This window comes from Aspergillus neoniger, assembly GCF_003184625.1.
Source record: "Aspergillus neoniger CBS 115656 unplaced genomic scaffold BO87scaffold_61, whole genome shotgun sequence".
Classification (NCBI taxonomy): Eukaryota; Fungi; Ascomycota; class Eurotiomycetes; order Eurotiales; family Aspergillaceae; genus Aspergillus; species Aspergillus neoniger.
Genome location: NW_020291189.1, coordinates 55,307 through 66,536, shown reverse-complemented (window position 1 = coordinate 66,536; position 11,230 = coordinate 55,307). Strand labels below are relative to the sequence as shown.

At 49.2% G+C, this 11,230-nt stretch overlaps 3 protein-coding genes across 3 annotated transcripts; 1 reads left to right on the top strand and 2 right to left on the bottom strand.

Moving 5' to 3' along the window:
- The first annotated feature begins 345 nt into the window (after positions 1-345).
- On the top strand, positions 346-2,169 carry BO87DRAFT_411070 (sterol desaturase family protein). The gene is made up of 2 exons (XM_025626398.1): positions 346-886; positions 973-2,169. The coding sequence occupies exons 1-2, from the start codon at positions 618-620 to the stop codon at positions 1,760-1,762; spliced, it is 1,059 nt and encodes a 352-aa protein (XP_025474175.1). The 5' UTR covers positions 346-617; the 3' UTR covers positions 1,763-2,169.
- A 65-nt stretch (positions 2,170-2,234) lies between these two features.
- Positions 2,235-5,753, bottom strand: BO87DRAFT_370488 (NCBP1 family protein). Its single transcript, XM_025622029.1, has 7 exons — positions 5,549-5,753; positions 5,306-5,397; positions 5,128-5,234; positions 4,774-5,041; positions 3,763-4,709; positions 3,528-3,709; positions 2,235-3,417 (listed from the first exon to the last, which is right to left on the bottom strand). The coding sequence occupies exons 1-7, from the start codon at positions 5,610-5,612 to the stop codon at positions 2,528-2,530; spliced, it is 2,550 nt and encodes an 849-aa protein (XP_025474174.1). The 5' UTR covers positions 5,613-5,753; the 3' UTR covers positions 2,235-2,527.
- Positions 5,754-6,799: 1,046 nt separating this feature from the next.
- Positions 6,800-8,803, bottom strand: BO87DRAFT_450937 (GSK family serine/threonine-protein kinase; the record flags this gene model as incomplete). Its single annotated transcript, XM_025628440.1, has 7 exons — positions 6,800-7,298; positions 7,365-7,569; positions 7,623-7,816; positions 7,871-8,219; positions 8,342-8,425; positions 8,493-8,719; positions 8,758-8,803. 7 exons carry the CDS (start codon positions 8,801-8,803, stop codon positions 7,165-7,167), a joined length of 1,239 nt encoding a protein of 412 aa, XP_025474173.1. The 3' UTR covers positions 6,800-7,164.
- Positions 8,804-11,230: the final 2,427 nt, after the last annotated feature.

Genomic DNA, 11,230 nt, shown 5'->3' with positions numbered 1-11,230 from the left:
TTGTATTTTCCTTGGGTAAGGGGATAAGGAACACAGTAAACTAATAGTACCTAGTACTATTCAAGAATCCCACTTAAGTCGCTAATAGAACACTTTACAATTTACTTATGTTATAGATCTAATCACTATAGTTAGTTAGATGTAGACAACTATACATTACTCAGTAGTAGACCATCTCCACCCTTTTCACAACAAATCAGACGGAACGGCAGGCCTCGTTCCGCCTGGTGTGATCCTCACGGCCATCTGATAGGCTCCTCCTCCACCAAATCGCAGATGAGTGCCATTCTGCAAATTATATTACTTAACTTCTTCTTCATCTTCTTCTTCTCATCTTCTTTACCCCTTCCTTTCTTCTAACTATTCTTCTTCTCGCCAATTTTACATTCTTTCCTTTCCCCCCCTTAATCCCCCGCCCAAATTGTCCAACCTAAAAAGTAGTACTTACCAACAACCACTACTGGCTGGCACTTCAATCATTTTTTTCTTAAACTACTCGCCTCCTTCCCCCTTTCCTCCCCCCGCGAACCATCCGAACTCTCCCCCGATTCTTCAACACCTTGTTCCGCATACCACCCTTATAATATTGTATTCTCACCCGCTCAAATCCGGGCACCATGGATATCGCCCTCGAAATTTGGGACACCTTCATTGGTGATCGCCTCTACGCCTCTCTTCTCCCTCTATCTCTTGCCTCATCCGCCTCGCTCCCCGGCTTCACTACCGTCACCAACAGCACCCTGTCGTTCTTTGGCGCAACCCAGCCCTTTGTCTACGAACCGGCTACTCAATTGATTTACTTGGAGCCTTCCAAGTTTGCCTATTTGAGCGCCTGGCCAAGGAACAATATTTATCGTCAGTTCCTTTCTTTCTTCTTGATCGTCTGGTATGTGCACTTGCCTTCTTTTCTCGGCCCCCTTCCAATCATTCCTTTGGCTAACTATGTGGGCGCATTATGTGCGCCTTGATCAGGATTTTCGGTATCATCGTTTACTTCATTTCCGCAAGCCTTTCCTATATCTTCATCTGGGATAAGACCACCGTTCACCACCCTAAGTACCTCAAGAACCAAATCCCTATGGAAATCGCCCAGACTATGCGCTCAATGCCGGTTATGTCCTTGTTGACTGCTCCTTTTCTGGTTGCCGAAGTCCGTGGCTACGCCAAGCTCTATGATACCTTCTCCGAAGAGCCATTCCCCTACTACAGTATCTTGCAATTCCCGCTATTCATCATGTTCACCGACCTCTGCATCTACTGGATTCACCGCGGCCTGCACCACCCGCTTATTTATAAGACCTTGCACAAGCCTCACCACAAGTGGATTATGCCTAGTCCCTTCGCCTCCCACGCCTTTCACCCGCTTGATGGCTGGTCGCAGAGTGTTCCCTACCACGTATTCCCGTTCATCTTCCCACTTCAGAAGCTGGCCTACGTCTTCCTCTTCGGGTTCATCAACCTCTGGACTGTGCTGATTCACGACGGCGAGTACGTTGCCAACAGCCCAGTGATCAACGGAGCGGCCTGCCACACCATGCACCATCTGTACTTCAACTACAATTATGGCCAGTTCACAACCCTCTGGGATCGTCTGGGCGGTAGCTATCGCAAGCCCAACGAGGAGCTCTTCCGCCGCGACACAAAGAATGGCGAGGAGGAGTGGAAGCGACAGACCAAGGAGATGGAAACCATTCTCAAGGATGTCGAAGGCGACGATGACCGGGCGTACCTGGCTGATTCTCAGACCAAGAAGAACCTGTGAATGTGGGAATCATGACCAGTCAATAAGGGATCTGTTCTCAACCTCACAGGTCCATGGAGATTATCTCTGTTTCCCGGGCCCAGACTTCACATAACGAGTTCACGGCTTCTCCCTAGTTTTCGACCTTCTCACGCTACGCCGCCCTGACTACGTCTTGTATAACACGGATCCTAGTATATTAATTGTTCCAGCCCCCTTTATAGACGTGTATATTAATTCAACCTTGAGTCACTGGTTATGCCCCTGCTTGTGAAGGAACACCGGAACCGTACCGGCCAGTTGTCTGTTTGGTTCGTTTATTTCTTGTTTTCTTTCTGCTTTGTACATATATATGATCGATCAACGGAAAGGGGAGCGGAGATTTCAACATTACATTTTAATCTAAAAATTCACTGCATTACGTTATTAATATATGTCCTTGTATGTATGTATAGGTGTAGATACAACACCTCTCAGTTGACAAAGGCAGCAGGGAAATACCAAGAAACTCATGTTAGCAGAACATCACAAGAAGATTCAGTGTACTATAACTATTCCTTAATTTTTCTTTTCTCCTCTTAGTGGTTATATTACTCTTTTTGATTTTTAGTTTGAACGCCCTCACCCGCTGAAATTGGTCGAGATAAAACAAGTGCCACAACCTAACTTATGTATGTATACAGAAGAGCGAAGAGAAAAATGGAAAGAAATCCTGGAGTTGAAGATTGAAGATCTCCTTACCCAAGCATATCTGATCCGATTACAGCCTGATCCAAGCTCCCACGCTCATTCAATGTCCACGCTCGCATCGGCTTCAGCGATATCCATTTCCCCATCTGCGGGGATACTTTCTGAAGCGCCAGTCTCTTCCGGGGCCGGAGGGGGAGCGACCGTGCCGACAGGAGTAGCTGTGGCCATGGCATCCGCAATGAAAGATTCCTCGACGCCAGCTTTCCTGCGGAACACTCTGAGCCAGCGCTGGCCCCATTGCCGGATGATTTCATCCTCAGGCAAGTTTCCACTTCCATCTCCTCTTTCCATCTGCTCGTCGTTGCTTCCGCCGGCCACTGATACGATGGAGTCTTCGATGACCTTGAAAAGGGATTGCATATCAACCTTCTCACGACTGAGCGTCTCATCGAGGACGCTGAGCTGCGGCTCGTAAAGACCCGGCTGAGTACGTGCGGCAACAATCTGGCGCAGGCGGTTGGTGACCTTTCCAACAGTGGCGGAGATCATCTCAAACACGTGGGTCTTGGCAAGAACGGTTCCTGCCTCTAGCTTGTCCACCAGCGCCCATTCAATGACTGACAGTGGAGTCAAGATGGTGTAGTTGAGAAGCTTGTCAATGATGTTGATTCCGACGCCGGGCTGGTCGACCCAATACTCCATGACGGAGGTTATAATCTGGCGCCTCGCCTGTGCAGACTGGGGTCCGATGGCCAGGAGTCGTTCCTTGTTCCGTTCAATGCAGGACAGTACATGAGACAGAGACTTGGAGCCAACAAAGCAGATGGCCGTAACGAAGGCATCAGTTGAAGGCAGCAGCGGGTCTTCGACACCGAGAGATCTGGCTTGCTCTTCAATTGCGTTGATAAAAGGCTGGATCTCCTCGTCGCTAGCCTTCTTACGGACCAGTTGCATGATTTCTCTGCCTTCATTCGCATACGGAGTAGCTGAACGAAACACAAATTAGCCAATCGTTTTGAATCGCAGCCAAAGTCGAATTTGTAAATAGGAGTGACTGAAAAGAGTAGACCTGAAGCGAAGGAAGGGAAAAACTTACTATCAGACGAGTACTTGAAATCGGGGGTGTCTTTCTCTTTTCCTTCCGTGATCAAGTCTTGGTATGGGTCAGGGAGAGTGCCCCTGATACGCTGTGCAAAGCTCAGCCGGATCTCCTTGTCAAGGGCGCCGTTAATAAAGGCCATCCGGGGGTGAACGAGAGGCAGCTCCAAGTCATCAATCCTGAGCCATTGTTAGCCGATCCGCACTGCATTCTGCCTGCTCATGAGCCTTACCATTCACTCCATTTCCAAGTGAACCCAAAGTTGCTCAGGTGATGAGAGAACCAATCCAAGAATCGATGGCTTAGATCTAAATCCATTGTCTCTAGGCTGCGATACAAGAAACGGATTGCACGTCCTAAGCTCGGTGCGATAGCGGCCGGGGCTATCTTACAGCACTCCGTGAGAACCGAGTGGTAGTAAACCAGTTTGTGCTCGGGAGACGGCAGCTGGAATAATTGAGAAAACACGGCGTCCACAGCAACATCCTCGGGTTTCCAGAGATTAATGTCTCCCGGTAGATCGCGCAGCCTATCAAAAGGAGTCGCCCGCTTCACGAAGGTGTGTGGAGTAAAATAGCAGTCGATATCAATCAAGAACTTCGCCGTCGCAATGCGGTTGAAATCAAGAATATTGATGGTGTCGACAAGGGCATCACGCAGCAAGGAAGATGCGATATCTGATGTAGGAGGGACTGTTTCCATGTCTTGATTCGCGTACACGGAAAGGTACGCCTCAGGGAAAATTGCCCTTGTTCCATTCTTCACCGGACTCGGAACGGTGATCTGAGGGAATGCATGCTTTGGCTCGTTTTCATAAGTCTTCGGCTCTGCGCCATTTTCTTGCGATTCTTGCCCCTCTTGTGCTTCCTCGGGCTCTTGTGCATTCAATGCCTCTAGCGCTCCTCTCCATGGCCTAGGAAGACACGCGAGCTCCCAGCCGCGGCCGGACTCTTTCTGTAATTGATTCTGGAGTAGGCTGATAACGCTTGGCGTAGCAATTGGCTTGCCGTTCTCAAGGCCGAAAGGATTAACCAGGTCCACAAGAGTATGAGGGGTGGAAGCAATGATATCGGTCTTCTCCAGAAGTGCGGTGGCCTGGGACTCGAAACCGGCTGCTGGGGAGGCCATTACGTAGGGAATGGTGAAAAGGATAATTTTCACCAGCTCCAGACCGATCAACTGTATGCGCTTCGTTAGCAAACCTGCGACCCTTTGGGACTGTCGGTTTATCGGCGTCGCTTACATCTTCCGAGGATGCTGTTTGAAGGTCGACAGCGCGCGCAAAGAGCTCTTCCAGTACCGGGAAGATGCCATCCCCTTCGAAGACACATTGGAGACACCCCAGGAACCGCAGAAGAAGCTTAACCTCGCGCCACGCGCCAGCGTCAATGTACTTCTGCAAGCACACGCCTGACCTACTGAGAACGTCGGACACGAGCTCGGATTTCTGAAAATTTGCGATGAGAACGGTCGCGGCGACGAAAGGGATCTTTAGCGGCTGCTCCAAAACACTAGTATAATAGAAACACCGTCAGCTCCGAGCTCGGCGGGGGTTCAAACAGGCCAAAGGGGGGCAGCCAAGCCAGTCAAGCCATACAGGTCAAGCGCAATGTCGACAAAGGAGTTCCTAAACTCCTGATCTTCGTAGTTATCCGCCACACTTTTTGCGATGCTCACAGCGTCATCTTCTGCTCGTCTGGCAGCCTAAAGAACGTTCGCAGTGAGTGCCGGCACTTGCCACACTTGATCGAGTTTTTGGAAGAGGGTATTCGTACAGATTCAGCGATCGTAAGCAATTGCCTCCGGACCTTGACAATAAGCGGTTCCTCGTATCGACGCCTCTGGCGGCGGTCATAGTCATCATCTTCTGCAGATCCCAAGAAATTGTTAATGGTGAGTGGCCACGAGGGGAGCTCCAGCTAGAAATCGAAGACGGAGTCTGGGGGCATGATAGCAATTGGCAAGCAAGCAATTGCACACAAGGACTCGATCACGGCGGAACCGCATGTTTTACTGACCTCTGTAACGCCTCTTCCGCCCACCACCCCTGGGGCCATGAGGTCGGCGTTCGTAGTCGGCCATCGCTAGCGGGCCTTATGTCCACACGAAATGTCTCGCGCAACGACTGCTTCTGGGTAGAATGAGGAGCCAAACCAAGCTGTAAGCAGCACAGCTTCTACGGGCGGCGGCAGCGAGGAGCTCTATATCGGTAATGCCGTCGCGATAGGAAGGGCATGTGTCTAAGAAGCAAAACATCAATAGTGCTCAGCTGCTGGTCGGGACTCGGGATCCTCCGTCCCGCTGATTATCTAACCATGTTCCTTCTGTCTTCACAACCAGAGCTCCAATGGAGCCGTGGAAATTGTGCTGCGTTCAGAGAGGACTCAACTACTACTATTTGATATATAACACTTAATGAGAAGGTTCTGACTGTGTCATCTATGTCACAGCTACGGTGGCTGAAGAACATTTGAAATCGAGTAATACCCATACGCGTATATGCTACCCCGGTAAAACACAAGAGCATACTTGTAACCCATAGAAAACTGCAAGCATGCAAGCCAGAAGAGGTCAAACGAAGAGAAGATACAGAATGCTGTGGTTATACACAGTACGAGAACGAGAGTATCCAGGCAATGTTCTTTGGGGCCTCTAGGATAAATGACTAAGAACAGCAGCAAGCAGTAAATAGGTGAATCGTCTGGATAGCTTCATGGCCGTCGACGCCAAGTGTATGAGGCTTAGAAGAGAGGAAAGGGGCGGACTAGAGAGGTGAGGGTAGAGGTAAGAGGAAAGAACCACGAGAATATGAGAACGGAGACAAAGAGATATAAATTCACAGCAGAAACAGCATGAACGGGGCTTCTAGCGCGGCAAGTCGGGAAAGAAGACCTCCAATACCTATATTCAAGCACACTGACAGGCACGCGGTATGGCGCATCCAAACAAAGAAATCCTCAAAGATATCTGACGCATTTGTAGGATATTCATCTTTCCGCCCTTGTGAATAAAACTTGCGGCAATTTGTGAACAGAGCCCGTTCGATCGAGAGATGAAGCTATGCAGACTTGATCCCGGAAGGCAGACTCACGCAATAAGGGTATCACTTTTTTACCTCCCAAGAGCTGTCTCAGACACCTCAGTAACTCCAGGCTATACCATCCCGTCAACCCCTTTGCGTGAAACGGTCATGATCCACTAAAACCTCCCACTCTTAAGAACTTTTTGTGGTCGTCAAGAGTCACAATTCCCTCTGCTCCACCTAGTCTCCCAGAGATCCCGGCACACCTCTTTCCCTCTCCATGGAAACCTTTCTTTTTCTTTTCATTGCTTTTTTTCCCTTTCCCTTTTTTTTGTTGATATTTTGTTTTGTTTTCTTCCATTAACTTCCTTTCTCCTGCTCCTCATGCTCACGTTTCACCCTGTCTTTCAGTATTCTGCCATACAGAAGCCAGCTCCCGGATGCCCCAGCCTATGGATTAGGTCTACAGATTCGAATAAACCTTTCCCAGTTCAAGAACCGCCTGATGCATGAAGATAAGCTCGTAGGGCATGACATCAAATTTCCGCAATCAGGTGCAAACATGTTTGCACACGTAAGGGCGTGTAGTTCGTCAGATTTGCACGGGTTGACTCAGTCAAGACGCGCTATCATTTCTTCCTTCGTAAGAGGCTTGAAGTTGGTGATATCTAACCCGCGAGCCTCAAGTGCAGGACGTGCATGAGGGGGAATCAGCCGGCTGTTCATTGCGGGCGCGATAGAAAGTTCTATGACAGTGTCAGGTCGTCAGTATGGGGGGGCAACCAAAACAAGTGGTTTTCAGGGAGACCGACCATGCCTGGAGAAGTCGAACAGATTAGGGAGCTCCCTCGTGGAGCCGTTCGGGTGCCGCGAGTCGGGCAACCGGGTGTTAGGATCCCGAAGTTCGTCGAAGAATGGATGGCACATCGCTTCAATTGCTGACAGACGTTGCGTCGGCGTGTATTCCAGCAGGGCGGAGATTAAATCGATGGCCTCATGGGGGGCCCTCCGGAAGACCTGATGGACATCAGCATTTTTCGCTCGAAATTGTTTCCGCTAAGGAATCCCACCTTATTGAAGGGGTGTGGCTTGATCTGCGGGAACTTGTGTTCCATGTAGTTCGGGTTCATGGTGCGAATCTGCTCCCGCGTCGGGGTGCCCAGGACCTTGATGATCTCCACGAGCTGGTCGATTCCGGATTCTCCTGGGAAGAGTGGTTGTCCTAGCATTAATTCGGCCATCACGCAACCAGTAGACCATACGTCTGATGTATATTAGTACATACGCAGAGCCCCTGGGTTGAATTTGAGAGAAATACCAATTTTCGTGGTGTAGTTCGTTGCGCCGAAAATCAACTCAGGTGCGCGGTAGTAGCGGGAGCAAATGTATGAAACATTAGGCTCATTCTCGACAAGAATCTTGGCGGATCCAAAGTCACACAGCTTCAGAATACCGGTGTTTGGGTCGAGCAGCAGGTTTTGAGGTTTTATGTCACGATGGCAGATTCCCTGCGAGTGAATGTAGGCCAGAGAACGGAAAAGTTGGTAGATGTAGAGCTTGACTTCCAGCATCGGCATGGTTGTCTTCAACTTGTTGAAATAACGCGAGGCCCGATACACCGTCTCTGGTACATATTCGAGAACGAGGTTCAAGTACACTTCATCTTTCTATGACATTTCCATGGCATGGTCAGCAGACAAGTAGGTAAAACGACGAGGAAGACGGGTTGCAGCATGAACTGAGGGGAAGCAAGAGGAAGGCAAGCGATGTTGAAGGGAGAGCGACATACCCTTTCTCCGTTAGAGTAGTAGAATGCCTTTAGTTCTACGATATTCGGGTGGCGCACGATCCGCATGATCTGAAGTTCACGATTCTGAGGGGGGAGGGGGGTACTGTTAGCGACCGGGTAGGCGATGACGAGCATTGGTGGCCTGGCATACCTTGAACCGCTTGTCCTGGAGAACCCTTTTGATTGCAGCATCTTCGCCGCTGGGCATCATCTTCGTTTGGAAGACGACGCCAAAGGATCCATTGCCAACGATTTTACATTGTGAATAGGAGATCTCCTTGGTTTCTCCCGTAAGTCCATCCTGGACTTTCTCGCGGACGACTTCTATATGATCGCAAACAAGAAGGAAAAGGTTAGCAATCGAGTCCAGCAGATGGGCTCAGCAACAATTGCGTGAAGAACGGCACGTCTCTTACCACCCATGCGCAGACTCGAGAAGACCCCAGGTCTATTCTGTGACATCACGGACGGCTAGTGGGGACAACACCGGGCGGCAACGTGGGCGATGCTATCGAGAATAAGGAGGGCTGGACTTCAACAGCGGATGTCGGGAAGGGACGCAAAAGTAAGGCGTGAGGTCCGTTTTGGGCAGACTGTACTCGGTGGAGCACTAGTTGGGAGGGGTGCTCTGGATGGGCGGAATATCCGAACGGTGGATGTTGAGTGGAGGTGCGCGTGAGATGAAAGGTTGAGAAGCAGGCGGGCGAATCGTAGAAGGGAAGGCTCAGACCAAGGGGACCAATGGACTTGGGGAGCGTGCCAAGAGTTGCAGACACAAGACCTGAGCAATGAACGCCCCAAAGATTGTGAAGCGGGTTTCTTTAGATGAGGGAGGGGGTTGGTGTGGGCAGCGGTGGGTGGTGGAGGGGAGGAGGGTTTAGATAGAAGGGACAAATGTTTCTCGAAGAGAAGGAGAAAAAAATAAAATAGAAAGGAAAAGAGAAAAGAGAAAAAAGTGAAGTTATGTGTGAAAGAACCAGCAGCAGTAGCAAGTAGCAGTTTAGTAGTTAAGAGAGTACCGAACCGCAGCTGATTCGAGGAGGGAGGAGTGTAAAGTGTAGGTATTGAATTTCACGCCTCAGCAGAAGTGTGGCAGTGGAATTTCAAGGAAAGGCGGGTAAAATAAGTAAGTGTAGGTAAGAGAAAGCTCAGGCTCTCAAAAGGGAGGGATGGTCGGTCGGAGGAGAAGGAAGTGGGAAGAGAGGATAGTAAGAGAGGAGAGACTTGAGCAGGTGACGTTGATGGAACGACGAAGCCCGAACACGCGAGGGCTGCAGGAACGCGGGAATAAAGCACCGGGAGGAGAGGAAGAAGGCAAGGAACACACGAGCCAACTCCGGGCAAATAAGAGATATCAGTAAGAATAGTAATAGACGTAGTTGACCAGGGAGGCCAGTAAGTAGAATAAAAAATAAAAAAGGTTAAAGGGGGGGGGGAGGGAAAAAAGAGAGGGACCTCTCTTTCAGAGAAGTAATAATACTAATAATGAAATCAATGAATCAGGAGCACACGGGCGCTTTTCTGACTCTTGGAGGAAGATACCAATACCAAAAGGAGGGAGAAGATTACTAGCATCCGATCAAAAACCAGCCTGTCTCAATATGTGGTTAAGTTGTTACTGTTCTCTCCCTGTCTGTTACTAGTCCGTTAGGCCCCAGAAGGCAACGTTTGGGTTTGGCTTGGGGTGGAGGAGGGGAGGAGGAGGAGGAGGAGGGGGGCGGGAGTGGTTCAACTTACAGCAGTTAGTAACTTTACCTTTCCCAAAAGAAAGAAAGCCTGGGTAACAACCGATGGGCACGGAGCTATGGCAGTGTGTGGAGAGGCAACAGAGATGTGGATGATGACGGTTGGGATTATTGGTACAGAGAACCTGAGGGATTGCTGTTTATGGCCGCCGGCATAAGAATAACCATTCTTTACACAGTAGCGTTCGTCCTCGAGTAGAGATAGTAGTATTCCCGTTCGAACAATAATGCCCCAGTTGGACTAATAATAATAAGGAGAGCACTTATACCTATAGCCCACCAGCCTAGTCAAGAGTACCCCATATAAAGCTATAGGTATCTTAGCACTCTACTCCATTTCCTTTCATTTTAATCTGATTTTATTTTTTGATTATCTTGTTTTTATTATCCCATTCCATTACGGCAACTGGTAGCTAATGATGAAACTCCATAGGCATGAGGGTATATTGTGGGCTCGGCCCCGGAGGGGCAAGAAAATTAAATAGCCAGAAAGAAAGAAAATGGAAAATCAAAAATTAAGGGAACTATTGTAGAAAAGGGAAAAGATTGAGAGAGACAGAGAGAGCGGCGTAATGAATGGAAATAATGTGTCTGTATACCTAGGTATTGATACAATACAATACCGGATCGGTCGCTCTCTGCCCCAGGTCTTTGCGTCTGCCTATGACGCTATTGCCCTTACCGGAAGCAAGGTACCTGGGTACCGCTAGTAGATAGGCGGTGCGATGCTACTTCTGCCCATCTTAGATGATGCCGCTAAGATATGTCACTATATACGCATTTGATGAGGTTCTCTGCGTATGATGGTCACTTCCTAGATTCTATATCCTGTACACTGAAACTGTTCTTGCTCCGCTCCCCACCAAGTGACACACCCCTGCCTGTCAATCGAGAAATAATTGATTGGTATATGTCCCACTTCAAGATTAGAAAAGGAGGCATTTTTGGGTCCGCGGCTGGCGTCATTCCTAGGCCGAATATGAAACGGAACGGTAGGCGCAGAAGTATACAGTAGATAAAACACAAATATCATCATAACAATTTACATCTGATGGTAGAGTTGTAACTTGAGCAGATCAGTAGGTCGAGAACAATGATGACGGACTTGAGGTGGAACCATCCAGATTGGGCGGGAGGTAGACAG

Bases quoted from the DNA above. Each gene is read 5' to 3' on its own strand.
- BO87DRAFT_370488 (XM_025622029.1), bottom strand. From the start codon at position 5,612: ATGGCCGACTACGAACGCCGACCTCATGGCCCCAGGGGTGGTGGGCGG. The intron at 5,398-5,548 runs GTCAGTAAAACA...TGGGATCTGCAG, and splicing joins GCGGAAGAGGCGTTACAGAG to AAGATGATGACTATGACCGC. The intron at 5,235-5,305 runs GTACGAATACCC...AACGTTCTTTAG, and splicing joins TGCTTACGATCGCTGAATCT to GCTGCCAGACGAGCAGAAGA.
- BO87DRAFT_411070 (XM_025626398.1), top strand. From the start codon at position 618: ATGGATATCGCCCTCGAAATTTGGGACACCTTCATTGGTGATCGCCTC. The intron at 887-972 runs GTATGTGCACTT...CGCCTTGATCAG, and splicing joins TCTTTCTTCTTGATCGTCTG to GATTTTCGGTATCATCGTTT.